The sequence below is a fragment of the Bos javanicus genome, chromosome 2 (genome assembly GCF_032452875.1).
Source record: "Bos javanicus breed banteng chromosome 2, ARS-OSU_banteng_1.0, whole genome shotgun sequence".
Lineage (NCBI taxonomy): Eukaryota > Metazoa > Chordata > Mammalia > Artiodactyla > Bovidae > Bos > Bos javanicus.
In genome coordinates, this window is record NC_083869.1 from 135,939,251 (window position 1) to 135,966,718 (window position 27,468).

The 27,468-nt window shown below is 61.4% G+C and overlaps 1 protein-coding gene across 1 annotated transcript; it reads left to right on the forward strand.

Annotated features, from left to right (window-relative positions):
• The first annotated feature begins 650 nt into the window (after positions 1-650).
• EPHA2 (EPH receptor A2) lies at positions 651-27,468 on the forward strand. The gene is made up of 17 exons (XM_061395661.1): positions 651-865; positions 5,087-5,154; positions 6,818-7,487; positions 15,706-15,861; positions 15,945-16,277; positions 16,981-17,096; positions 17,536-17,689; positions 18,107-18,206; positions 18,792-18,847; positions 19,014-19,139; positions 19,231-19,416; positions 19,544-19,605; positions 19,805-20,014; positions 20,152-20,301; positions 20,922-21,115; positions 21,658-21,813; positions 26,489-27,468. Exons 1-17 carry the CDS (start codon positions 781-783, stop codon positions 26,592-26,594), a joined length of 2,928 nt encoding a protein of 975 aa, XP_061251645.1. The 5' UTR covers positions 651-780; the 3' UTR covers positions 26,595-27,468.

A 27,468-nucleotide genomic window follows, 5' to 3' on the forward strand; every position in this document is an offset into this window, starting at 1 on the left:
GGAGCTTCAGCTTCAGCATCGGTCCTTCCAATGCATATTCAGGGTTTGACCTCTTTGCTGTCCAAGGGGCTCTCCAACACCACAGTTCAAAAGCATCAATTCTTCGGTGGTCAGCCTTCTTTGTGTTCCATCTCTCACATCCGTACGTGACTACTGGAAAAACCATGGCTTCCGACTATATGAACAGGGATAATGACATCTACCTCTCAGAGGAGAATTAAGTGATACGCATGTCCTTAGACGCGGTTGCTCTCAGATTCCTGAATTCTTAGAGGCGCCTGATCAGAGAAGCTCTCTCTGACCGCCGAAGGTTGGGTGCACAGTTCAGAAATACCAGGAAGGGGGGCGTCAAGCTGCTCAGCGGGCGACTACTTCTTGAGTCTTTAGGCCATTTCAGCTGAGGCCTTCGGGCCAGTGTTGAGCTCGGCCCCAGAGGGCAGAGGGTAAGAGCGGGGCTCGGCGCAGGATCCCTCAAGGCTAGCCTCTGTTGCACAGGCTCTTGGAGGCGCTCAAACCTGCGAGGACCTGGGGGCGCCAGCGAGTCCTGAGAGCCCGGAGAGCCTCCCCGCCCCCGCGGGGCGCCGGCCCGGCCCCTTCGGAGACACCGGGGGCGTGGCCCGTGACGTCACCCGGGCATGAATGGACAGGGGCCGGTCCGCTCTCCGCCCGCATTGAGCTCTCGGGCGGGCGGGAGGAAGCTGCGGGCGGGAGGCGGACCTGGGCCGGCGGGCGTGCGTGCGGAGCGGGGTGCGGAGCCGGGCGGAGAGCAAGGAGCGCGGCATGGGGCGTCGGGCGCCGCCCGCCTGCCTCGCGCTGCTGTGGGGCTGCGCGCTGGCCGCGGCCTCCGCGGCGCAGGGCAAGGAAGGTAAGTGCGCTCGGCCCGACCCCGGCCCCTGCTCCGTCCCGAGCCCGGCGCGCCGGGACGCGCGCCACTTCGGAAACTCCAGTCCTGGCGTGCTGAGGTCCGGAGGGCTCGCGGGCTGCGAGCCGGGAGAGTCTGGGGCCCCCGCCCCAGCCCACTCGGGGCTGTAGGCGCTCCTAGTACTAAGAGGCTGGGGCCCGGGCGCGCGGGGCTCAGAGGCCGCAGAGAAACGGACTCGGCGCCGGCCACGAGGCTTCAGGAACGCGTCCCGGCGAGGGCGCGGGGTCTCTTGGAGGAGTGTCCGGGGGTCTTTCCGGGGGCTCAACTTCGTGGTGACCTGAATTCGCTAACCCTCTTGCCCGGATTTTGCGGAGAAGGCGTTTCTGTGGAGGCCACTCACTTTGGGGAGGGGCTCTATGGCCGGCAGGGACACCCTTGCAGAAGCCCCAGCTCCCTGAAGTTTTCTCCACGCCCCGTGATGCCTCCAGTCGGGGAGGAGAGCTCGCGGGGAGTTTCGGGCCAGTTTGCCCACGCACAGCCCTCCTTCCCGCCCCGCACTCCAGGACTCGGGGGGCAGGTCCCCGGGCCGCGAGTGCGGACAGGAACTCCCAAAGTCAAGAGTTCTGAGCGAGGGGTGATTCAGAGCCAGGAAATGCAGCAGGTGGGGGCGCGGCCTGCCAAGGTGTGGAGCCGGCACCCCAGGGCCACCGCGGAGTCCGGGCACCCGGGGGTGGGGGACTGAGTCACCCGCCCCTGCCGCCGCGCTGGGTTGGGGGCCGCGCGGACTTCGCCCGGGGCGGGGCCGCGGGTGAGTGGGGGCGTTACCGCCTCGGCTGGGGTCGCGGAGCGGATGGGGGCTCTTGCCCTTGGCCGAGGCGCTTCCTGTCCACCAGTCCACCCAGCCGAGGCCGGCTTCAGTTTCCGACTGAGAAGGTCTGCCCGCCCGCGGGGGCAGAGGAGGTTTCCGCAGGCTCCACCAGAGGGAAGTGCAGAGGAAACCCGGGCCCCGTGAGAAGTTTCCTTCAGCCTTGCCTTCCTTTTCCGCCTCCCGACCTGGGGTTGGAAGTTTTGCTGTTCCAAGTTGGGAGTAAAAGAGGCCCGAGCCGGAACTCTTTGGGGGTGAGGGTGAGGGCGGCATCTTGTCCCCGCCCCTAATCAGTCGGGGTTCCTGGTCCCAGCTTGCAGGCTGAGTGGGTGGGCTCTTCTGTGACCCTCAGTATCCCCCCACCCCACCTTTTTGTCCTCCTTCTGGGGGATTGTGGTTGGAGGGAAGGAGGGAGACAGCCGCATTCACTGCAGGCCTTTCCCGAAGGCCCCGGCGGTGGGGTAGGGGGACCAGGCAGGGCTAGTGCCCCTGGTGATGGTTGTGCTGCAGCCTTGCCTTGGGCCGCTGTCGAGCCCCCCTAGCCTAGATGACTAGCGCCCACAACACCCCGACGTGCGTGGCATGGGGGAGGAAAAGGACCAGGGGAAGTTTTTGCTCAGGCTCCCAGAGTCCCTGTGAGGGCCTCCGCAGGGAGCTGTGCCTGTGGTGAGGGGTGGAGGAGAGATGCCCCAGCTGGGATTCCACGGATGTGGAGCCTCTGCCTGGAGATGGGTCAGGGGTGCAGACATAAGCCCCTTCCACCTTCACCCAGTCTGCTGTCCTCTCCCTCCTCCTTCCCAGTGAGTGCAGGACCCGGCTGCCTTAGGAGGCCCCATGGAGCCTGTTAAACTCTTGGCAGCCCCTGAGTCTGTCCTTTTACAAACGGGGAACCTGAGGGGGGCCTGAGCCCTTTGTCTCCAGAGGGTTAGCTCTGAACATCTGGCTTCTTGGGCTCCAGAGCCCAGGGCCCCTGCATCCAGGTCCTGGGCTGGGTTTTCCTGAGACGTGAGAGTACCTGCAGGGCTTGCTGGCCTGAGCTGGGAGGTGGGCTGGAGAGCGCTCCTGAGACCTGGGAGCCCTTGGCGTCTTGGCTCTCTAAGGGCCCAGTGTGCCCTTTGTCCCGGTCCCCTTTTCTCTTTGTTCCTCTCCCCGTCCTGCCCCCCAGCCCCAGTCCCCTGCCTCCCCGCTTCTTTAGGAACCAGCCTGTCTCCTTTGGAGGGATGGGGAGAGCAGGGAGGTGATGCCTTTGAGTAAAGAGCTCTCAAGCGATGTGGACCCACAGGGTTGATATTTGTGATGGAATTTCAGACTGAGAAGGTTTTTCTGGGGGTGGAGTGATCCAGCCGGGGCCCCTGGATGAGCCCAGCTTCGCCCAGGCCTTGGTGAAGGCTTCAGGGCCCGTGGAGGGGCTCCCGGGCCCGTACCAGCTGGGTCCCTGGAAGCGGCTCAGGGAGAAGCCACCCGTCAGGGTGGGGCCGGGCGCCAGTTCCTGGTGATCGGCTCTAGGGAATTTCCCCCGGGACGGAGGGGGCTCCTTCCTGTGTGAAGGCTTCTTTTCTTCTCCAGTGAGCCCTGTGATATTTCTAAAAGCAGGTCTCGGGCTGGAAGGGGAGCAAGCTCTGGCAGGGGTCGTGGGGGTCCCTCTGTGCCAGGTTAACCCTTCAGCACCTGGGAGCCATGAGCCCTCTCCCCCAGGAGTGTAGACTGCAGCTTCCCACCCCTCTAGGGAAGGGGGGCGTCCGGATCTGAGGACCTCTCACCTTTGTCCTCCTACTTACCCGGAGTGGAGCCAGGAACCCCCAGATTCCTTCCTGTGCAGCCAGAACATTCCATTTGCCAGTGGGCTTAGTGAATTTCCCAAGCCTGGGCCTTGGGCATGTCCGAGCAGATCCCTGCCCCTGCCCACCCCCCAGCTGCCCTCCCCTGTCCCCTCAGCCTCGGGCTGTGCCACGTCGGGTTTCCTCTCCCCAGCCGCCCTGTGGGCCTTTCCTGGAGGGCCTGGCCGGGTCAGCAGCAGTCAGCTGGCAGTGCTCCGCTCCCAGTCCCCGGGGAGTGGGGTGGTCTGCCCTCAGCAAAGCGTTTCTCAGAGTCTGCCCAGGCTCCCCTCCCCATCCTCCGCATCTGTCTAAATCAGCTCCATCTCCACCTGCCTGGGATTCCACCCTGAGAGGCATTCAGGTCCAGGCCTTGAGGAATGCTGCTTCTTGGGGCCATGTTCCTCATGTTTCAGAGTCCAGAAGAAGTCAGCATTAGGTCCCTCCCCGACCCCTCACCTCGGGGCTTTTCCTCTGAATCTGGGGACCTTACAGAGGGTCCCTGCTTGTTCTCCAGGCCCCAGATCCTCTGGGGAGGGTCGCTTCTGTTGGTAGCTGCCTGGACATTACTTGGAAATGGAGCAGGAGGCTGCACCAGGGGTCTTCAGTGCAGTCGATGAGGCTGGCAAAGCCAGGGGTGGGCAATGGGAGGTGCCTGAGGGCATGGCTGGATCTGGGGAAGCCCCTGGCAACGTGTCCTTCCTGCGAATTCTGATGCCTCTCTGGGGACAGTGAGGTCCTGGCAGCTGTTTGCTCTGGGTCTGGACGCTCCCTTTAAAGGTTTCCATCTCAGTCCCTGGACACCTCTGGCAGGTCAGTGGCCAGGGTGTCAGGGACGGAGGCAGTGGAAACGGCTCTCCAGGGCCGGGCCTCACCGGCTATGTGTGTCTGTGGGTCCCTCCTGGAGGCCCCGTGGGTTCAGGGCTTTGTCCTGCCTGCTCTGTGGCTTTTGTGGTGGGAAGATCAGTTTGCAGACACCCTTCCGGCAATCCTACTCCCCTTCCTGGAGTCGTTCCCACCTGTTAACAGTTCTCTCCTCTTGGAGGGCCAGGAGACACGCATGTACACACGTGTGCTGCATCTGTATGGCCTTTGTGGGGTTGAGGGTATTTTGTGCTATGTGTGTGGGGTGGGGGATGTGGCTGGAGCAGATAAGGGTGCCCCCAAGACCTGCGTGCGTGTGAACTGCTGCAGGGGGCCTATTCAGGAAGCATGCAGAGAGACCTGGCCACTGCCCCCTGCTGGGCTGAGCTCTGCCCTCTTTGCCCAGCTGGGGCGGTGTGGCTGGAGGGAGAGGCCTAGTCCTCCCCCGTCCTGCGCTGTGACTGTGACGAGGTCCCCTCCCTCCCCGGGGGCCCTGGGTCCCCCCCATCTTCTGGAGAGATGGGTCTTCTTGGCCATGCTGACCCTGAGTGGTGGGGTCTCTCTGGGGGCTGGGGAAGCCTTTAAGGCCACTTGGGATTCCCGGGGGCTCCTGCCTTTCCCACATGGCCTGCGCCCTGAAGATACCTCCAAGCTGACCCAGCTTCCCCTCGTCTCTTCCAGTTGTCCTGTTGGATTTCGCTGCGGCTAAAGGGGAGCTCGGCTGGCTCACGCACCCGTATGGCAAAGGGGTAAGCTGTCTGGGGTGGGTGGGGGCCTGGGGACGGGGAAGCTGAGCCCCGGGGAGGATGGGGCCTGGCCCAGAGCCGATGGCTTAGCCAGTGTTTAAATCCAGGTTTCTCAGCGATTAGGCAGGCTGGGGCGAGAGGGCAGGGAAGGGTCCTGAGAGGCAGGGAGAGCTGGGAGACAGCCGGAGGCCCAGCAGAGCAGGACCCCAAGATGCCCCAGAAGGCTGACGCCCGGAGGAACCCGCTCTGGCTCCCTCCATGCCCCTCTTGGCAGGGAAAGAGTTAGAGGCTCCCCCTGTGTTTGAGGTCCTGGCTCAGGAGATGAGGGATGAGCTAGAGACAGGGAACGTGGTCTCAGGTCCCCACAGCCCCGGAAGCCAGATCAGGTTCCTTCCGGCCAGGCCCCTCTCCTTGCTTCTCCAGCTGTTGCTTCCCTTTCCTGCTTGAGGCTGAGTTTGTTTTGTCTCTTTCCCACCAAGTTCACCCCTCCCCTCCCCTGCCCTCCCCTCCCCTCCCCTCCCCTCCCCTGCCCTCCCCTCCCCTCCCCTCCCCTCCCCTCGCCCTTCCCTGCTGTGTCCTGGACGGGTGGGCAAGACCCCAGGGTCCTCTCCCCAGCTTTGCGTGTGACTACTGTGTGGGCTTGGGGAGGATACTGATGCTCTGGGCCTCGGTTTCCCCCTTATTGAATTTGTTCTGGAGCCTGAGCTGTCGCCAGGGGGTACTCGAGACCGTTTCTATTGCTGGCCAGATCTGTGAGTGAGCTGGGCGCTGGCCCCTGGTCACCTTAGCTCTGTAGGTCTGGAGTTTAACGTCAGCAGGTTTCTAGGATCCTGGAATGTCATCCAACTGAGTCATGACACAGAGTAGGAAACTGAGGCCCAAGGGCATCTGAGGCCAAGGTCGCACAGTGCGGCCCAAGCCTTTCTCCTTGGCCCATTCCGCTTTTTTCATACTTATGTTCATTCATTCAGCAAATACTTTCCCAAGTACCTACTGTATTTGAGGTAGACCCTGGGGATGCAGAAATGCCCTAAGGAGCTCAGACTCTGCTGTGGCAGCAAGATGTAGTTGTCACCACGTGGGTGCTAAGACGGCAGAGGCCGTGGGAGTCCAGGGGAAGCACTCACCCCAGCCGTGGTCCAAGCTGGGAAGCCTTCCTGGGGGAGGCTGAGCAGTCATCTGAGTAGCGATGCGGACTCAGCTGCTGTTGCTGACCCGCCCCTCCTCTGCCACTCGCGTGCGTCTGCACAGTGCGTGATGATGGTGATGATGCCAGTGGCCCTGTGTGCCCGCCACCCACACCAGGCAGCACGCTCAGCTTTCGGTAGACGTTCTGTCCTTCATCTTCGCAGCAAGTTTGTGAAGTGGCTCTGGCCCCATGGCAGGATGGGGACTGTGAGGCTCAGAGAGCTAAAGCCATCTGCCTGAGGTCATGCGGGACCCCCAGCCTCCGCCCTCTGCTCACTGTCTAATAGAGGGGTTTAGCACCCTGGCACTGGCATCAGGGGCGACACCAAGGGGTCAGATCCAGTTCAGCCACTGGTAACGTGTGAGGGAGACCCGAGAGTGAGGGCGGGAACCGGAGAGCCCGGCGCCGGCCCGCCTCCTGGCTGATTCCGCTGGGCCCCCGCCTCCCTGCCCACACTCCCCTTCCCCTCCCACGCAGTGGGACCTCCTGCAGAACATCATGAACGACATGCCCATCTACATGTACTCCGTGTGCAACGTGGTGGCCGGCGACCAGGACAACTGGCTCCGCACCAACTGGGTCTACCGGGGGGAGGCCGAGCGCATCTTCATCGAGCTCAAGTTCACCGTGCGGGACTGCAACAGTTTCCCCGGGGGCGCCAGCTCCTGCAAGGAGACCTTCAACCTCTATTACGCTGAGTCGGACGTGGACTACGGCACCAACTTCCAGAAGCGCCAGTTCACCAAGATCGACACCATCGCGCCCGATGAGATCACGGGCAGCAGCGACTTCGAGGCGCGCCACGTGAAGCTGAATGTGGAGGAGCGGTCCGTGGGGCCGCTCACACGCAAGGGCTTCTACCTGGCCTTCCAGGACGTGGGCGCCTGCGTGGCGCTGCTGTCCGTCCGTGTCTACTACAAGAAGTGCCCCGAGCTGCTCAAGGGCCTGGCCCGCTTCCCCGAGACCATCGCCGGCTCCGACGCGCCCGCCCTGGCCACCGTCGCGGGCAGCTGCGTGGAGCATGCCGTGGTGCCCCCCGGGGGTGAGGAGCCCCGCATGCACTGTGCTGTGGATGGCGAGTGGCTGGTGCCCATCGGCCAGTGCCTGTGCCAGGCGGGCTACGAGAAGGTGGAGGACGCCTGCCAGGGTGAGTGAGGGGGCTGTGGCGGAGGCCGTGTTCCCAGGCTCTCGTCTTCGCTCTTGCAGGCGGGGACCTTGGTGAGGTGGTCCTCGCTCTGACACGCGGTGGTTCTCTTAGTGGAAATCTCTGAGGCTTCCTAGGCTGGATTCACTCGTTCATGAGAACGAATCCTTTGAGAAAAGGACAGGGTGGAGAATGTGAGTGAAGACTGTCAGGCAGGAATGGAGGTGAGAGTGTCAGTCGCTCTGTTGTGTCTGACTCTTTGCGGCCCCGTGGACTGTAGCCCACCAGGCTCCCGGGTCCGTGGGAGTCTCCAGGCAAGGGTCCTGGAGTGGGTTGCCCTTTCCTCCTCCAGGGGATCTTCCCAACCCAGGGATCGAGCCCAGGTCTCTCGCATTGTAGGCGGACTCTCTACTGTTTGAGCCACCAGGGAAGACCCCAGACAGGAATACTGGAGTTCACGTCTCAGCTGTGCATCTAGCGGTGTGACTTTCAGCAAGTTCTTCACCCGCTCTGCGTCTGGGCTTCCTCATCTGCACGGTGGATGGGAGCACAGTGCCCATCTCCTAGGGTTGTTATGACAGTCAGGTGACTTAATACTCATGAAATGCTTAGGTCAGTGTCTGACACAGAAGTGTTTTTAAGTGTGATTGTTATTTTTGGTTCATCCCAGAAGTTTATGTTGAGTATCTATTATGAAGCGGCACGGTGGGCACAGTGCCTTAAGTCCCGGGAGCAGGTTTCTTCTCTGTTAACTCACTGTGTGACCCTGGGCAAGTCAGTGAATCTCTCTGGGGCTCAGGCCCCTCTTTGGTTCTTGGAGGTGAGTGAAGTGGACCCATGATGTGCCTCCCCTGGCTGCCCGTGACAATCCCCCGAGGAGCTGTTTGAAAAAGGCCTGCTTGGGAGGGTGCTCCGGTCTGGCTTCACTGCCTGCCCCACCCCAGGCCGTGGACCCGGATCTGCCCACTGGGGCTTCTGCTGATGACAAGGGGGCTGGCATCATCAGACTGTCTGGGGACAGGGCCTGAGCTCTCATCCGGAGGCCGTGGCTTGGCACAGCCAGGCCTGTGATAGCGGAACGCGCTGAAGTGACGTGGATTCTTTCAGTGGTGACTTTTCTGGAAATGGCTGTGGGGCAGGGCATTTGTGGAATGTGTGCCGACCTTTGGCAGGCTCTGGGAGCTTCTTTGCTGAGATAAGCGGGGTGTTGAGAAATCGGGGGTTCGGGGCCTGCACTTACACATACCGACCTCTGGTGAATGTCTCTTTACCTCTGGCCTCAGGCTTCCTGATCAAAAGACTGAGAAGTTCAACTGTTCTAGCAGATTGTATTCTTACCTAGCAACCATGGGTCCTGCGGGGTTTCAGGCCTGGAGGACTCTGAAGCCCTTTCTCACGGGCTGCACTTGCCTCTCAGAGCCAGTCCTCAGAACCTTGCCTAACACAGCCCCGAATGAGAAGTCTGCTCAGAGCCGCTCTGCCTGTGGCGCGGTCTCTGCCCCGCCCTCCCACCGCCCTCTGGCCTCCCGGCTGCCCTCTGCTCCTCAGCTGGCCCTGCCTGTGGTGACCTCAGGTGCTCGCCCCCGGGTCAGACAGTGACCGCGGGGGTTGGGGGGAGGCCGCCCTGGGTAAGCAGACTCCTCCCCATGACATCCTCACACAGGAATGCAGGCGGGGGGTGGGGGGCAGCTGAAAACTTTCCACAGGCTGGTGATTCAGGCCCGGCCGCGATAAGTGGACAGTTGAAGTGGGGGGGTGTCTCTGCAGGAAGGGGGGTCGGGCTTCCTTCCCCGGGAGCGGGGCGTCAGGCCTCTCAGGCTTTGTTTGTGAAGAGTTGAGCTGCCCCAGGAGGGAGGCCTGGTTTCCAGGACCGGAATCTTTGACTTTTCTCGGGGGACCCTCCGCACCACCAGCCACCTGTTGCCCTGGTTTTTCCCCCTTGGAGTCCCTCTCCCTAAATCCCTTCCGTGTGGCTTGGGGGCCCTCTGTGTGGTTGGGAACCCCCAGCCTGGCAACTGTGCCTGCAGACCTTCCCCAGCCCCCCAGGACCCTGATGGTGGGGGAGAGCCAGTTACAGAGCTCGGTGCTGCCCCGGGCAGGCGCTCCATCTACCTGCTCCTGCAAGTCTGTGCCGCCGCTCTGAGAGGCAGGGACTGCTGCCCGTCCCATCTCACAGACAGGGAACTGAGGCTCAGAGAGGTGAAGAAACCTGCCTGGCATCACACAGCTGAGACTAGTCGCCCCAGGACTGGATCTAGCCGATGCAGCGGCATCCAGGCCAGAGGATGGCTCAGGAGGCGGGGCGGGAAGTGACCGGTTCCTCTGGAATCCCTGAGTCAGCGCCCGGCCCGGATGGACGCTCAGGGCAGCAGGGTGGCAGGTCCTGGCACAGGCGGCGAGGGGGCTGGGGGCGGGGGCTCTTCCTGAGCACGTTACGGAGGAAACGGAGCTGTCGGGTCTGTCCCCTGCCTGCCCTCCGCAGAGCCGTGGGCCGAGAGGCCCCGCTGGAGCTTTACTGGTGGCAAGCCAAGCCCGGAGCGGGGCTGGGCAGCCCCAGGTCACCAGCACCTGGCCCAGGTGATTGCCAGTTCCTCCCCAGGTCCCCTCCCCAGGGAGCTCAGGAAAGAGTTAAATGGACAGCGGAAGGGAGCCACCTCCCAGGTGCTGTGTGGACAGGTGGGCACGCAGCCGCGCTCTGCTGAGCTATGTCAGGAATGAGCCCGCTTCCCTCTGGCGCCCCTGCCCCCAGCCCTGCCTAGGGGACGCTGGAGCCGCTCAGGCTGACCGCCACGTCCCTCGGGGCGGCTCTGTCTCCCCGTTTGTCTCGCCTTCCTGTCCTGGCACAGCAGCTGGTGCCTCGGCCCGGGGACTGCTGGCCAGGTGAGCAGGTGGCCAGCAGCTTGGGCCAGAGGCTCAGTCCAGCAGCTGGGGTGGGGGCTTGGGGGTCAGGAGGTCCCTCCTTGGGGGCTCCTGCTCCCTCGAGGGGCCCAGCCCCTCCCCGCTCCAGTCTCTGTCCCCCAGTTCACGGACACCTCATCCCATGCCGAGCATTTCCCAAGCAAAGTTTCCTCTGTCTTCACAAACAACCCAGAGCCCGAGCAACTTACTCCCGTTTTACAGATGAGGAGACTGAGGCCCCAGGAGAGGAAGTGAGTGAGGGAGCTGGGGCCTGGCACGGGGAGGGCAGTGCGCTGTCTTCAAATTCCCCTGGTGTGTAGCTTTCTACCTGCAAGCTATGTGACCTTGGTGAATCCCTTCTGGGCTTCGTTCTCCCCACCTGTAAAATGGGTGGGTTGGAGCCTTAGCACTCAGAGCCTACCTCCTGTGACTTTCTGCTGTGGTTCCTCCTGAGAACCTGGGTTGCTCTGGCAATCTGCAGACGGGGTGACCTCTGCATGGGTGGCACCTGAGTGGCCCAGACCTGGCCCAGGGTCCAGAGCTGAAGAGGAGGCACCCCATAGGCAGGCAGTGGCTCTGGGTGAGGGGCAGGGTGTCCCTGAGCACGGCAGGGGCTGATCCCCAGGCTGAGCAGGTGGTGGTCTGTGATCTGTGACTCGTGGGTTTGTCCCCTTCCAGGGGAGTGCCCCTGGCCTTACTTCCATGGTTTCTTCCGGCCTGAATGGGGGTTGGAGCCATGGCAGACCCCCCTCCCCGCCCCCGCCCAGCCCTCGGCTCACACGGAGCGCAAAACCTCCATGGGGGGGCCCTCCCTTCCTCCGGTACTGAGGTGCACTGAGGTGAGCGGGTCCCTGAACGGAAGGAAGGAGGCAGGGAAAGCAAACAGCAGATGAAAGGCTGGTGCCGGGGAGGCGGAGTCTGGCTTATCGCAGCCTGGTGGAGGAATGTGCCCACAGAATGTTCCCCGGGGTGTGTGGGAACGGGGCCGCCGGGGCCGTCAGTGCCCCGCGTTTGCAGGGTCGCTGACTGCTGCCTGTCAGGTGCGGGGCAAAGTCCAGGCTTTGTGCCTGTGGGCTGGAGTGGCCAGCTGGCCTGGGCTGGGGCAGGTGACTGACCACAGGTAGATCTCCACCTCCGGCCGGGGGAGGGGGCTGGGCCTGGAGGAGGGGCTCTGCCGCTGGATCTGCGTCACGTCACGCCAGAGGGCGTATGTCCCTGAGTCATCCCACGCTGCCACCTGAGGGGCGGGCATCGGGAACTGGAAAAACCAGGGTACACCCCTGGGCGCAGCCACCCTGCCCCCGTTCCCCTGCTTGGAGAGGCCTGGGCCTGCCAGGCGATCTGGCAGGGTGTGCCAGAGCCGGGATCTGGATCTGGGCAGGTGGCATCTCAGGCACCATCCCCAGCTCTCCTGGGCACTGAGACGCTCGTTTCTGTGGCCCTGGAGCCCGTTTATGATGGGCACACAGGTTCTGTCTTTACTCACATTCATTCATCCGTCCAGTCGGCAGATGTTAGCCGAGCATCTGCTGTGTGCCAGACCCTCTGCCAGGCCAGGGGACACAGAGAGCAGATTCCACTCCTGCACGCCACCAGCTGCCTGTCTCACAGAAGACCCAAAATCGTTGCAGAAGGAGTCCGAAAGCCAGGGCTGTGAATTCCCCTGGAGCAGAAGCGGTGTTTGTTTTTCTTGCCACGGTCTCCCAGCAGCTAGCATCATGCCAGACACGTAGGAAGTGCTCAGTTTCTGTTTGGTAAACACAAGATTGAGTAAGAGATGCCCTGATGGTCAGAAGGGGGCCAGAGATTGCGAGTCCGGGAGGGCTGTGTAGAGGAGCTCAAGCTGGGTATTGAAGGATGCATAGGAGTTTGCTGATGGGTGAAGGGACAGTGGGTATTTTGTGTGAGTTATGTTTGGGAATGTGTGACCACCCAGTGTGTGACTCCTGTCCTCCCCACTCGTCTGCCCAGAATGCCCGGAAATGCAACCCTGCAAGATCAGGAAGACCCGGGGGCGCAGCAGTGGACTCCAGGGCCCCTGAGCATGGGCCTGGGCACACTGCCGGGCCCAGGGAAGGGCCCGTGGAGCTCTGCGGCTGGAGGAGGGGGCAGCACATTCCCGTCAGGCCAGCACATGCCCTGCTGGGGCTGCCTCTCCGCTATTCTCTGGCACATGCCCAGCGGAAATCTCTCCAAATTCCCTCTTTCCTGCCGGCAGCAGGCAGGCCACCCCCGGCTCAGAGACCAAAGAACGGAGCCCGCCTCTGCTCCTGTTTCCTCCTCTGGCCCGGGGCTGGGGGGCTGGGGGCCTGGAGGCCTGGGGAGCAGCCACTGGGGGGCGAGGGGCCCTGTGGGGTTTACAGGTCTGAAAGCCTTGTGGGGGCTTGGGTCCCTCCCCAGCCTGAGCACTTGAGCTGGGGGGTGTGATTATGTTCTTGGGGGCCCCTGAGCACCCCGCCTCCGTGGGCCGGGACCACCTGCAGCCAGCACTTACCCAGGGTGTAAGCCCCTCTGGCAGACAAGTCAGGGCATTCGGGGGAATTGAGAGCCCAGCTTTCTGAAGTCTCAGGCTTACTTGTAGGTTTGGGGGAGGAGAGAGCTATTTTTGTATTGTAACAGATAAGTGATGAGAAAGAAGGCAAAATACACAGGGATTCCTTAAATGCAACTGGAGACTTCAAAGCCCTTTGGGCCTTGGAGTAGGAGGTCACGCTGGCGGGCCCGACCAACCCCCTCCCAAGTGGCCTGGGTGTGACGCCACTGCTTTCTCCCCAAGGACACAGAAATGCCCTGTGTTAGGAGGCGTCACCCACTCCCCCCTCCACTAGCTGCTCGGAAATCAGTCTTGGGATTTTCTGGCTGTTGAAGCGGTCGGGCCTCCTCTCTTCTCTCTTCGGGGTTGTTTAAGAACTTTGATTTCTCTTTGCTCCAAACTGACATGTTTGTGGGGAGAGGAGGAGGCTTTGAGGTCTGGCATCCGGGGCTTTGGCTTCGTATCTTGGGAGCTTGTTGACCTTGACCAGGGTGCTTCACCTCTCTGAGCAGCAGTTTCCCCACCTCCAAAGTGGAACGAACCATAACAGTGCCTAGTATGATAACAGACTTATTGTGACGACTAAATGAATGTCAAGTGCTTGGTTCAGAAACTGCACAGAGCAGCCGCCTAATCAGTGGTCGCTGCACGTGACGGGCTCCAGGCTACGCTGTCCTGGACAAGCCCCCTCCCCTGTGGTGTGTGCCCGAGCTCTCTCAGGGCCTGTGTTGACATTCTGCCGTGGTAGGACAGGCAGGAGAAGGGGGAGAAGCTTCCACGATAGTCCCCTCGGGCCTCGGCGAGCAAAGTCATTAACGGGAGTCACCACTGAAGACCTTAGAAACTGGATGTCCTTTAATTCCTCTCCCCTGACTCTCCACCTCTGCTCACGTAGGGAACTAGACAAGGAAGGAGACTGTCCCCAACCTTTTTCAACAGCATAGATCTGACCGTACCATTATTCTCTACATCAAACCTTCAATGGCTCTCACTGCCCCTAGGATAAAGTCCCAGTTCCTTGATCTGACATTAAGGGCCTTTCTCAAGCTTGTCCCCTGAGGCGGCTCAGACGCACTCTCTGCTACTCTCCAGCCTTGTGCCCACAAAGCCACGCATACTTCCTGTCAGTCTTGCTCTTTCTCACCGCTAACTCCGCCTCCCAGCATTTCTGCCCTGCTGAACTCCTACTCAGCTCCGAAGCCCTGGCTGAAACATCCCACATTTGACTCCACGAGCCTCTGCCAAGGTTGTTTCTACCCCTGTGGGCCTTTGCCCACGCCTTTCTGGTGGACATCGTCTTGTGCGCCTACTCCCTGAGGTCAGGGGCTTTGTCTCAGGGCTTCGCTGGTGGTTCAGATGGCAAAGAATATGCCTGTAATACAGGAAGCCTGCGCTATCCTGGGTAATCCCTGGGTCTAGAAGGTCCCCTGGGGAAGGGAATGGCTACCCACTGCAGTATTCGTACCTGGAGAATCCCATAGACAGAGGAGACTGGTGGGCCACAGTCCACGGGGTTGCAAAGAGTCTGACAAGACTGAGAAGACTCACACTTTCACGGGGTCTGTGCGTAGGGCTGGATGTAGAGTCAAGGATCAATGTTTGATGAATATGATACTGAAGCTGCTGCTAAGGTGCTTCAGTCGTGTCCGACTCTGTGTGACCCCACAGACGGCAGCCCACCAGGCTCCCCCGTCCCTGGGATTCTCCAGGCAAGAACACTGGAGTGGGTTGCCATTTCCTTCTCCAATGCATGAAAGTGAAAAGTGAAAGTGAAGTTGCTCAGTCGTGTCCGACTCTTAGTGACTCCATAGACTGCAGCCTACCAGGCTCCTCCATCCATGGGACTTTCCAGGCAAGAGTACTGGAGTAGGGTGCCATCGCCTTCTCCGGATACTGAAGCTAGAGGTGTCTTATTCTTTGTCTTCCCACCGAACAAGCTGAGGGTGGGGGACAGTAATTGTAGGCTTGGGGAAGAGGACCCTGGGGGCCCCCACCCCATTCTGGCCACTTCAGCAGCTGCCCAGCCCCGGGGTAGCCGTGGTCAGTGTCTGGGTAGTTTCCTGCTGTGGGGCCAGGAAGGGGACTGGGGCCGGGGCAGGACAGGGCGACGGGAGGAAGAAGCCTCTGGAATGAGGTTTCTGAGGCCCTCCCCGGCCTGGCCAGGACTATACCTGCCACCAGGGAAGGAAGAGCTGCTTCCTGGCGGCCCTTGTGAGCAGAGGAAGTGACTCGGTCCCTGAAAGCAGATCCAGAGAAAATGCTGGGGGCCAGCCCCAGGACAGGAAGGCAGTCCGGCCTTGGGGTGGCGGGAGCCCCCACAGAGCTGGCACCCTGATGCTCCTGGCTGATAGGCTGGGGGGCCGGGCTGGGGGTGGTGATCAGTCAACAAACCCAGATGGGGAAGAAGACAGAGTCACTGCCCAGGCAGCTCGTAGTCCAGGTGGGACCTGCCAGGCTGGCCTGCACAGACTCAAGGAGGGAAAGCAGACAGGCAGCTTCTTGGGGAGCTGGAAGCTGAGATGCGGGCCTTGAATGCCCGGCACAGGGGTGGGGCGCTTCTTGCAAGAGCCCGCTGGGGGTGGGTTTGCAAAGCTTTCGAGCAGGCTGGCCAGGCGCTTCCTGGGCCCCCTGCCTGAACTGGGCGCTTACCACAGAGTTTGTCGTCAGTCTAGCCGATGAGCAGACTGGCCCGTAGAGGCTCAGTGACTTGCCTGGGGACCCAGGGCGAGGGAGAGGAGGAGTCGCTAGGGTTGGGAGCAGGCTGAGCTGACTCTGTCCCTGCGCCCCCAGCCTGCTCGCCGGGGTTCTTCAAGCCCGAGGCGTCCGAGAGCCCGTGTCTGGAGTGCCCCGCACACACCCTGCCGTCCTCCGAGGGCGCCACCGCCTGCGAGTGTGAGGACGGCTACTTCCGGGCCCCGCAGGACCCGCTGTCCCTGCCCTGCACGCGTGAGTCTCCCGGTGGTTGGGGCGGGCTGGCTCAGGGGGGCGGCTGATGCTGACCTGTCCGCGCCCCGCCCTGCCCCATGCAGGCCCCCCGTCTGCCCCGCACTACCTCACGGCCGTGGGCATGGGCGCCAAGGTGGAGCTGCGCTGGACGCCCCCCCAGGACAGCGGGGGCCGCGAGGACCTCACCTACAGCGTCTCCTGTGAGCAGTGCTGGCCCGAGTCGGGCGAGTGCGGGCCCTGCGAGGCCAGCGTGCGCTACTCGGAGCCGCCGCTGGGGCTGACCCGCACCAGCGTGACCGTCAGTGACCTGGAGCCCCACATGAACTACACCTTCACCGTAGAGGCCCGCAACGGCGTCTCGGGCCTGGTGAGCACCCGCAGCTTCCGCACCGCCAGCGTCAGCATCAACCAGACCGGTGAGGGCCCCGGGGTGGGGCCGTGCCCGTGCGACCCGCCCGGGCGGGGGCACTTCCCTAGGATGGTCACCCAGGGCTCCGCCGGGCTCAGAGGGAGGCAGCACAGAGTGGTCCGAGGCGCGGCCCCTGGAACCTCTTCTGAGCTCTGTGACTGTGGGCGAGTTACTTAATCTCTCTGAGCCTCAGTGTCCTCACCTGTAAAGTGTCAGTCGCTCAGTCGTGTCCAACTCTGTGACCCCAGGGACTGTAGCCCGCCAGGCTCCTCTGTCCATGGGATTCTCCAGGCAAGAATACTGGAGCGGGTTGCCATTCCTTTCTCCAGGGGATGTTCCCGACCCAGGGATCGAACCCTGGTCTCCTGTATTGCGGGCAGATTCTTTACCATCTGAGCCACCAGGAAGCACCTGTAAAATGGGGTTATTTAAGGGCTGTTGAGAGAATTTAAGAAATCCTTATATGTAGGCTGGTCCATAGAGAGGTTATTGCTTTCCTTTTAGTATTTATGCACTCATAAATACTCATGGGGCACCCCTGATGTGCCAGCCTGTGTTGGGGCCCCAGCCTGGGGCTTTGTGCTCTGGGGCTGGAAGTTGAGAACCCCAGGTCAGGCTGTGGATGGGACTGGGTCTGGGTGCTCCCTCAGGGCGCCCCCTGCCCCTGGGTGGCTTCTCACACCCCTTCCCGCCACCACTGTCCCTCCCAGAGCCCCCCAAGGTGAAGCTGGAGAGCCGCAGCACCACCTCACTGAGCATCTCCTGGATCATCCCTCCGCTGCAGCAGAGCCGCGTGTGGAAGTATGAGGTCACCTACCGCAAGAAGGTAATGCGTGCAGGGCCGGGGCTGGGCACAGGGATGCTCCCCGCATGACACAGCCGTCTGGAGAAGCTCTGCTCTGCAGATGCGGAAATGGGGGTCTGGGGTATTCCTGAGAGTTGCCTCTCCGAGGCCAGCCAGCAGGGGTTTATGGGAGAGAAGATGCGGTGTTCTGGAATCCCTGGAAGAGGTGGGGGTGCAGGAGAGCCCAGTCCTGGAGATCAGGCAGACCTGGGTTTGAGTCCTGGGTCCTCCACTTGCTGGCTGTGACCTGGAGCGAGTCACTTCACTTCACTGAGCCTCAGTTGCAGCCTCTGTAAGAAGGGCACCGACCCCGCTAACACAGCGACTAAGCCTGCTAAGCTGGAGTCGCTTTCCGGCAGGCTGAGCTGACAGCCCTCCCCTGTCCTCACGGTCTGTCCCTCCACCTGCTGAACACCCGCAGGGCGACTCCAACAGCTACAACGTGCGGCGCACGGAAGGCTTCTCTGTGACGCTGGACGACCTGGCCCCAGACACCGTCTACCTGGTGCAGGTGCAGGCGCTGACGCAGGAGGGACAGGGCGCGGGCAGCAAGGTGCACGAGTTCCAGACGCTGTGTGAGTCGGGGCCCGGGTGCAGGCCGGACCAGCGTCCCGACACTGCCGGGACATCCTGGGCGGAGGGAGTAGATCAAAGGACTTAGAAGTGCCCCCTTCCTGGTCAGCCCCAAGCCTGGGAAGGGGGCAGGACAGAGGGCAGGGGGAACCAGGGCTGTGCTGTGAGAAGAGAAGGATGTGGGCTCTGGCACTGACAGGCCCAGTTCAAATCCTGCAGTGTGGAGAGGGTCCCCCACGCCTGCTCTGCTCCCTGGGGAGGGCCTCTCGTTTGCCATCTGTGAAATGGGGATAAGGACCCTCATGGACCCTCAGTAGTAGAGGCACCCAGCAAGTGTCTAAGGCTCTAAGTACAACCGGGGGATCACCATGGTTTGAAGTGTGGGGGCTCCTTTGTCATGCTCTGGTCTCCCCCGACAGCCACGGGAGGGTCTGGCAACATGGCAGTGGTCGGCGGTGTGGCTGTCGGTGTGGTCTTGCTCCTGGTGCTGGCAGGAATCGGCTTCTTCATCCACCGCAGGTTCGTGGGAACCCACGGCCAGGCTCCCCAAGGACTCAGGCGGGACACGGGGATGCAAACCTCGGTTTCCTGAGGGACAATGAGGTTGATAGGAATCTAGTCCCTGCCTCCTGGGGTGTGTGTGTGAAGATGCATCGACTTGTGAAGCGCTCCGCACAGGGCCTGGGGGGCCATTGTGTGTGTGTGTGTGTGTGTGTGTGTGTGTGAAGATGCAGTGATTTGTGAAGGGCTCCGCACAGGGCCTGGAGAGCTGTGTGTGTGTGAAGATGGCAGCGACTTGTGAAGGGCTCCGCACGGGGCCTGGGGGGCCCCAGGGGCCCCGGGCAGAGTGGTCATCAGGATGGCGTGTCGATACTTCCTCGGGACACACGGGCAGGAAACTCTGGGCGCTCTAATTAAGGAAGCCTGCATTACAGCCACTTAAAGGCCACGGCAGGGAATAGGTGCCAAGGAGGGAGCCGGCTTGCTCATTTCCTCTGCCTGAGGACACCAGGCCCCCACTCAGGGCCAGGGTAGGGTCAGGAGGCTCTGACACAGGGGGTCACTGAGCTCCCTATGTGTCTGGTCTCCCACGGGACCTCACAGGAGGAAGAGCCTGCGGACACGCCAGTCCTCGGAGGACGTTTACTTCTCCAAGTCAGGTGAGCTGTGGCCCTTGCTGCCCGCCTGCCGTCCTCACGCCCCCTGTCTGTGATGGAGCCGGGCCTCCCCCGGGGGTCCGTGGCCCGTCTCCTCCTCCTCCCCCTGCTCTAGGGGCCCCTCCCCTCCCCAAGCTGTCTGTGACCCCGCCTCTCCTTTGCCTCCCAGAACAACTGAAACCCCTGAAGACCTATGTGGACCCCCACACCTACGAGGACCCCAACCAGGCTGTGCTCAAGTTCACCACAGAGATCCATCCGTCTTGCGTCACGCGGCAGAAGGTGATCGGAGCCGGTGAGGTTGCGCGCCGCGGAGGGGCCTGGGGTGGGTTGGGAGCACCTGATACCTGGGCTGACAGTGCTTCTCCAACCTCGCCTGCCTGCAGGAGAGTTTGGGGAGGTGTACAAGGGCACCCTGAAGGCGTCGGGGAAGAAGGAGGTACCTGTGGCCATCAAGACGCTGAAAGCCGGCTACACGGAGAAGCAGCGAGTGGACTTTCTCAGCGAGGCCAGCATCATGGGCCAGTTCAGCCACCACAACATTATCCGCCTGGAGGGCGTCGTCTCCAAGTGTGAGTCCTGGCTCCGGAGTGGGGGTGGGGGACCCGTACGGGACGGGAGGGACACCCGCTGGGGCCCCCAGTAGGGCCTCTGCTGAGAGCCGCGCCCCTGCCCTGACACCTGTGCGCACCTCCGCAGACAAACCTCTGATGATCATCACCGAATACATGGAGAACGGGGCCCTGGACAAGTTCCTGCGGGTGAGGGTGTGGGCCCAGGTCGGCTGGGATCCTGGCTGGAGGCTGGGGGCCCCTGGTGGGCGTGGCCTGTCTGGGGTACCCGGTGGGCGTGGCCTGGCTGGGGGCTGGGTCTCGGTGGGCGTGGCCTGGCTGGTGCGGGGTTGGGGGGGCGTCCTGGTGGGCGTGGCCGGCTGGCGGCTGAGGCCAGGTGCCCCTGCAGGAGAAGGACGGCGAGTTCAGCGTGCTGCAGCTGGTGGGCATGCTGCGGGGCGTCGCGGCCGGCATGAAGTACCTGGCCAACATGAGCTATGTCCACCGCGACCTGGCCGCCCGCAACATCCTCGTCAACAGCAACCTGGTCTGCAAGGTGTCTGACTTCGGCCTGTCCCGTGTGCTGGAGGACGACCCCGAGGCCACCTACACCACCAGTGTGAGTGCCGGGCGGCCTCGGGTGGCACTGCCTTTGCCTTCTCACACGTGGGGCCTGGGTCTCCGGGGAGCGTGGCCCTGACTGGGATTGCCCCAGGGGTGCTGAGGGGACAGTCGTGACTGGCCTGGTCCCTGCAGGGTGGCAAGATCCCAATCCGCTGGACGGCTCCTGAGGCCATTTCCTACCGGAAGTTCACCTCGGCCAGCGATGTGTGGAGCTATGGCATCGTCATGTGGGAGGTGATGACGTATGGGGAGCGGCCCTACTGGGAGCTGTCGAACCATGAGGTAGGCCCCCTTGCCCTGCCCAGCCCGGTCTGGACCTGGGCTTAACCCTTTACTCATTCCCAACCCCCAGGGGTTGGGCAGAGAGGAGTTTGGGGGGCTGGTCTTCATGTACAGCCCTTCATTGGCTCAGTGAATGTCTGTTGAGGGCCTACTGTGTGTCAGGCTGAGTGCTAGGCTCAGGCCCAGTCCCTGCTGACACTCAGCAAAAGACCAAAGAAAGGAGTAGTGGGGTGGGGGAAGCGTGTGCCTGCGTGTGTGTATATGTGTGCGTGTGTGTGTCTGTGTGTACAAGTACCTGGCGCCTCGTGCAACCAGGAGGCCTGAAAGGCTTCCCAGAGGAGGTGACATCTCGGCTGAGACTGAGGCATAGTAAGGCAGCAGCCAGGTGAAGGCACAGAGGGGAAGAGTGTGCAGGCTAAAGGGGGCAGGGTGTAGGCACCCAGAAACTGCCAAGAGTCTGGCTACAGGGCCCGCGTCTTGGCTGTTGGCCCGGTGCCCTGTGAGGAGGCACGGCCAGGGGACAGCCTGGCCCTCTGTTTCGGGCTCCTCTTCCTTCTGCCAACCACTGTGTGGGAGTCTGGGGGCTGTAAAGGCACCCTGACCACCCCGCCCGCCCCCAGGTGATGAAGGCCATCAATGACGGCTTCCGGCTGCCCACGCCCATGGACTGCCCCTCCGCCATCTACCAGCTCATGATGCAGTGCTGGCAGCAGGAACGCACCCGCCGCCCCAAGTTCGCCGACATCGTCAGCATCCTGGACAAGCTCATCCGTGCCCCCGACTCCCTCAAGACCCTGGCTGATTTTGACCCCCGGTGAGTTCTGTACTTTCGGTCCAGGGCGGCCCCCCAGGCGTCCTCCTGAGCCGCTTCAGCGTGGTGGGCAGCGAAGGGTGGGGGTGAGGGCTCAGAAGTGACACGTGGGCGTTACTTAGCCTGGACCAGGGTGGCTCAGGCGATACTAACGGAAGCAATCAGCATGCGTGGTAAATGGGTTGGCCCGGCGCTTAGTGTGTTTTAACTCATCTAGACGGCTTAGGAGATGGCCCTGTAACCCCCTTTGTAGATGAGGAATCAGACACGGGGCACTTAAGTGTCTTACATGCTGGCAAGTGGTCAGGCTGGGACCACGGCTCTGAAGACCCGACTCTCTCGTATTTGGTTCTTTTGTGGAAACTGGTGGTGCTCCTGGCAGTGGAAGCAGGAGGCGGCAGGAGCCGGAGATGCTGAGTGCTCCTGACCTGCCCGAGCGCTGTCTCCTGGAGCATCTCCTGACCTGGTTACCCCATCGCCCAGACGAGGAAACCAAGGCGGGGCGGGTGGGGGGCTCACCCGCAGCCTGGTGTCTGCTGTTGCAGGGTGTCCATCCGGCTGCCCAGCACCAGCGGCTCAGAGGGCGTGCCCTTCCGCACGGTGTCCGAGTGGCTGGAGTCCATCAAGATGCAGCAGTACACGGAGCACTTCCTGGTGGCTGGCTACACCACCATCGAGAAGGTGGTGCAGATGACCAACGAGTGAGTGTGAGCTGGCCCTGCCCCGCCTGTCCTCGCCGCGACCCCAGGCTGCCTCTGGGCCTCCCACCCGCCCACGCTTCTCTCCAGCTGCCCTGCTGTCCCCCTCGTCTCTTTCTCTCTCCTCTCTCCGGGAGAGTGGCTTTGCAGGAAGGGCAGAACCAGGCTGGCAGCCAGCAATCCTGGGCACTTACCTGCGGCTCCGGTGAGAAAATAAGAGTAATTGTAATCGTAACAGTGGCATCTCTTGAAGGCTGACAGTGTGCCAGCTCTGCTTGAGCACTTGGTTTTGTTTTTACAAATGCTTTATTGCTATAACTTAGCTATTACGGAGGGCACGTATCCTCACTGTACAGATCAAAGTTGGGTTTTGTGGCTGCACCCTGTGGGATCTTAGTTGCCCGACCGGGGATTGGGCCTATTCCCTCTGTGTTGGAAGCGTGAAGTCCTGACCACTGGACCACCAGGGGAGGCCCATGCGCTTGCGTACTTTGACTCAGCCCCACGGGGCAGGTGAGAAACAGTGCCACCCAGGGTTCCATGGCCCTTAGCGGTACTCCAGCCTGGGGCAGTCAGGCTCAAGAGGTCAGAAACCATGAAGGTCGTTAGTGGGGAAGTGGAGGCTCATAGAGGTTACGTGGCGTACTCCAGGTCACACAGTTTGTAGCTGAGGAAAGAAAGACTTTCACAGCCATCACCTGGTTGAATTCCCTATTTGACTCATGAATAGAGGCTATTATTACCGCCGCCCCCCCCACTTAACAAGTAGGGAAACTGAGGCTGAGGTGATGCAGGTGGCCCGAGGTCACACAGCCAGTGAGGCACACCGTTCTTCTCCAGGACACCGGGCAGACTGAGCAGAGCCCTTGCACTTTCCTGGCTGACGTGAGAAGGGGAGGGCACTGCCCATCCTCCCCTGGCACCGCTCCCCGTGTGGTTGCCTCGCAGCCCTGCGGTCGGCGTGGCAAGTGATGCCAGCCCCTTCGGCCCCGCCCCGGCTTCCGCCCTGCGGGAGCTCTCGTCTCCTCCCAGCTGCAGCAGCAGGGACCCTTCCCGACACGGCCTTGGCGCAGACACCTCTTCCCATCCCGGGAGGGAGAGGACACTGTCCTCTTGGCCTTTTGTGCTTCTAAAAATAGTGGTAGTTCCCAGTTGTGTCAGGTCCAAGGTCGTGAAGGAAACGAGCCTTGGGGCTGAGAGGTTTTGGGAATCGCATGGGAAGGGCTGACCCAGGCCCCCTGCAGTTCTGGGTCACAGTTCTGGGGCTAGGGCCTCTGTCTGAACATTCTCCAAGGCCTCTAAAAACTGCTCAGCTGGACTTCTGACCTGCTGGTCAAGGCCTGTCAGAGCAAGCCCTGGCCTGTCCCAGGGGACAGCCTGGATGAGAGTCAGGCAGAGACAGCTGACCAGAGGGAGGCATGGAAAAGCAGAGGAAAGAGACAGATGTCTTTCTTTTTTTACATAGAAGTTTAGTTGATGTACAGTGCTGGGCCAGTCTCTGCCGTACAGCAGAGTGACTCAGTCATGTACGTGTGTACATTCTTTTTCTGTATTCTTTTCCATGTGGTTTTGAATGCAGTGGGCATTGAATACAGTTTCCTGTGCTATACATTAGGGCCTTGTGAGATGGGTATCTTATGTTGCCAGCCGGTTGCAGGGTCCAGACCCTGGGCTCTGCAGTCACACCTGGGTTTGAGTCCCACACTGGCCACTTCCTAGCAGGTGGTTTTTGTCAGGTTAGGTTCCATCTTTGACCCTTGGTTTCCATTTCCCTGTTTGGGTGCAATGCAGATGATCCACCTGGTACACAGTAGGGGCTTAATCCATGTCACGCTCCCCTTTTTCTCCATTCTCTTGCTTCCCACCCCAGCCTGTGGGCAAATACCAGGGTTTCTCGGCTGCTTCCTGTAACCTGGGAGCCTGGAGTGGCTGCTTAGCCCTCCCGGGGGCCCCACCGAGGACAGTAGAGCCTCTTTGCTGGGTGAGCAGAGCTGAGGTCAGGGAGACATGCTTACAGGAGACTCAGCTCCTGGAAGCTTCCTGAAATAGCCCTGGGGGCTCCTCGGCCAGTTCTTTCCCATGAGCGGGAGCAGGGCTGTCTTGGACCAATGGGGGTGTGTGTGTTGAGATCTGAGCAGGCCTGGATAAAGGCAGGAAGTCCTTGCACGCTCCCCCCGCCTCCCCTCAGCCTCACTGGTGCTGTGGCCCAGGGCCTGTGTGACTCACGCTGCTGCCTCCATCTTTATCTCCAATTAGACGAGGGAAAGGGGGACCTCAGAGTACTTTTTAACCCCTGGGGCTGTGTCTACACATGCTGTGGGTCCCAGCGGGAGGCTCTGCGTTGCTCTCAGAAGTCAGCCCTCCTGGGATGGGGTGTGGACTTCGGCTCCACTGTCTCACCCCTGCCCTGAGTCCACATCCGTCACCCGTCCCAAGGGGCAGGCTTCTCAGTCACCTGGGGCCCCACTGCGTGCACAGTCAGCCGTGTCCGACTCTCTGCGACCCCAGGGACTGTAGCCCACCAGGCTCCTCCGTCCGTGGGATTCTCCAGGCAAGAGTACTGGATCCAATTGTCATTTCCTTCTCCAGGGGGTCTTCCCGACCCAGGGATTGAATCCGGGCCTTCTGCTTGGCAGGCAGACTCTACCACTGAGCCACCTGGGACGCCCCTGTGGCTGCCCCACAGCGGCTGCCTTTTCTCAGCTTGAGCATTCACTGTGTTATTTTGGAGTTACTTGAGATTCTAGCTAGGCTAGTGAGTGGTTCTGAATGATTCTCGAGGAGCTAATGGAAGTCATAGGAGTTGCACCCCAGAAAAATACCCAGTCCAACAAAGGGCCTCTGCGGTGTTGGGGCTGTGGCCCACGGCATCCGGGGCCTGGGGGCACTGGCTGATGGGTCTTCTGGTCTCCATGTGCCCTCAGCACAGCTTGATGCTGAGGGGACCTTTGCTGAGAGGATGAAAGGTCAGGCCGCTTTCCCTCCGCCCTCCTGTCTCCTGGCTCCCGTGGCCAGTGCACAGTGGGTGCTCACTGGGGAGGTTGTGGCCTCTGAAGTCCCTCGGCGGGGAGGGGGCTGGCATTGCTAGAGCTCAGGAAAATGGTGGCCTCGGTCGTGTGCGTCCCCACGCCTGTGATGGCAGTTGATCCAGGGGGTGCCTGCCCAAGGATCTCCCAAGGCAGAATCTAAGGTTGGGGCGGGAACAAAGCTGGATGGTCTGCCAGAGGCCACAGGTGTCGGCCGCTCTGTGGGGACAGCAGTAATGCTCTTCCAGCGCCTCCACTGTGCTGGTTAGCAGTGGCGCTGCCATGGTGGGTGAGGAAGTTCTCCCAGGTGTCTGACTTCGGGCCTTCCTGCTGCAGTCCCGGGGCTGCCCTCCCACACCTCCGCCTTTCCGAGCTCAGCACTTCTCCAGGGGCTCCCAGAGCCTGTGGGAAAGTTGTATCTCCAGAGTTGCTTGCACCATATAATTAGCTCCCTTTACAGCCAGGAGAGGGCTCATAAAAATCTGGGTGTTTTCATGGGTTAGGGCTGATGGGTGAGGATGGCGAAGGGGGGGAACTCCCAGCGTGAGCAGTGAAGGTCTGCTCCAGGGTTCCTGGGAGTGTAGGCGGTTTACGAGGGGATGGAGGGTCATGGGGGAGGCGGGGGAGGCCCCTGGGCCCCTGGGCACGTCTTTCCGCCAGTGCTGATGCTGCCTTCCCCTCTGCCACCAGTTTGCAGGGTCTCCCGCCCTCCCGTTAGGCAGTTGCCTCATTTTACAGGTGGGGAGATCGGGGTTCCCTGCCTCAGGGGGAGCTAGTCACCAGATCTGGTCACCGGAAGCCCCTCCTGTTAGAGGCCCACAGGACTTTAACCTCTGATGGCCCCTCAGGGGGCTTCCCAGGCGGCATAAGTGGTAAAGAACCCGCCTGCCGATGCGGGAGATGCGGGAGACGCAGGAGACGCGGGTTCGATCCCGGGTCAGGAAGAGCCCCTGGAGCGGGGCATGGCAACCCACCCCGGTGTTCTTGCCTGGAGAATCCCAGGGACAGAGGAGTCTGGAGGGCTGTAGTCCATGGGGTCGCAAAAAGACACGACTGAAACGATTTAGCATCTGGCACCCACGGCCCCTCAGTAAGGATTTCCTGAGTCCTTCCTCTGTTATGAGAATTTGGAGGGAGTGGGGGTGAAACAAGGCGGTGGCTGTGAAGAGACCTGGGGCAGAGAGAGCCTTCAGAGTCCCCCCGAGGGTCCCTGGCATCTGCCGATGGCATCCGTGTTGCCTGGGGAGGAGACTTAGCTGGGCCTTTAGGACAGACCCAGCTAGGGGGGACGGCCTTCCTTCACAGCTGGCTTGTTCAGCTCCTCCACCTCTCAGCTGTGCCCCTCTGGGCAAGTCAGTTCACCTTGCTGAGCCTCAGGTTTTTAATCTGCAAAATGGGGTCAAAAACAGCATGTACTATACGGATTTTGTGCCAATTTGATAAAAAAAAAAAAAAAAAAAAAGCCTCTTGCACTCAGTGCTCTGTCATTTCTGAACTTGTTGATGTCCGCAGGCTTGCAGGCCCTGGGCCCTCCTTATGAAGCCCCCACCCCCAGGTGCCACGCCCCCTCTCCCCACCCCCGTCCCTCCCACGGCTGCCCCCCTCCCCAGAGCAGCCCCTCACTGTCTCCCCCTCTGCCTCACCCCGCACAGCGACATCAAGAGGATTGGGGTGCGGCTGCCCGGCCACCAGAAGCGCATCGCCTACAGCCTGCTGGGCCTCAAGGACCAGGTGAACACGGTGGGGGTCCCCATCTGAGCCCCGACAGCCCTCGCAAACCATCTGCTGAGAATACTTGAAGAAATGGACTGGCTTCCTTCCGCGCTGGGCCTCCGGGGACCGTATTTATTTCCAGTTTTTCTTTGTTGACACCATCCTGAGGCCTCTGCTGCAGGGAGATCTTCGACGATACCTTGGCCTGAGCTGAGGAGATGCTCAGGGATCCTGGGCGGGACCGCCTCTTCTCTGACAAAGGACTGACCAGGCCTCCACGCACGTGGCGACTCCGTCGCGTTCCCAGCATCCCCGCCAAGGCTGCGGACCCACACGCGGGCCATCGCCTCGCTGACCATCTCCATGCGGACCATCGCCATGCAGGCCATCACCACGGTGACCATCGCCACAGTGACCATCACCTTGCTGACCATCTCCATGCAGACCATCGCCATGCAGGCCACTGCCACGGTGGCCATCGCCTCGCTGACCCCCGCCTTCCAGAGGAGGAGCAGGGACCTCATGCCGAGACAAGGAGGAGCCACACTCGGCGGGCAAGACCCAGCACGGTCCTCCCACCCCCAGCCCCGTCCCAGCCCCCACGGGCCAAACTCTTGCTCCCCCGGGACCCCTGCAGGATGCTTGGTTGTGTGGAGATTTTTTAAAATATATATATATTTTGTACCTTGTGGAGAGGATGTGTGTACAGCGGGGGGCCTGGCTGGGGCTTGGGGCAGACAGCGCCTGCTTCGGGCATTCCCAGACCCACTCAGACACCATTTACTACTCTGTCAGTGTTAATGATTTTGTTCTGTTGGGGTTTTTTTTTTTTTTTGGAACCTTAATTTATTATTTTTTTATATTTATTGTTAGGAAACGACTTATTTCTGCTCTGGAATAAAGTTGCAGATTGTTCAAA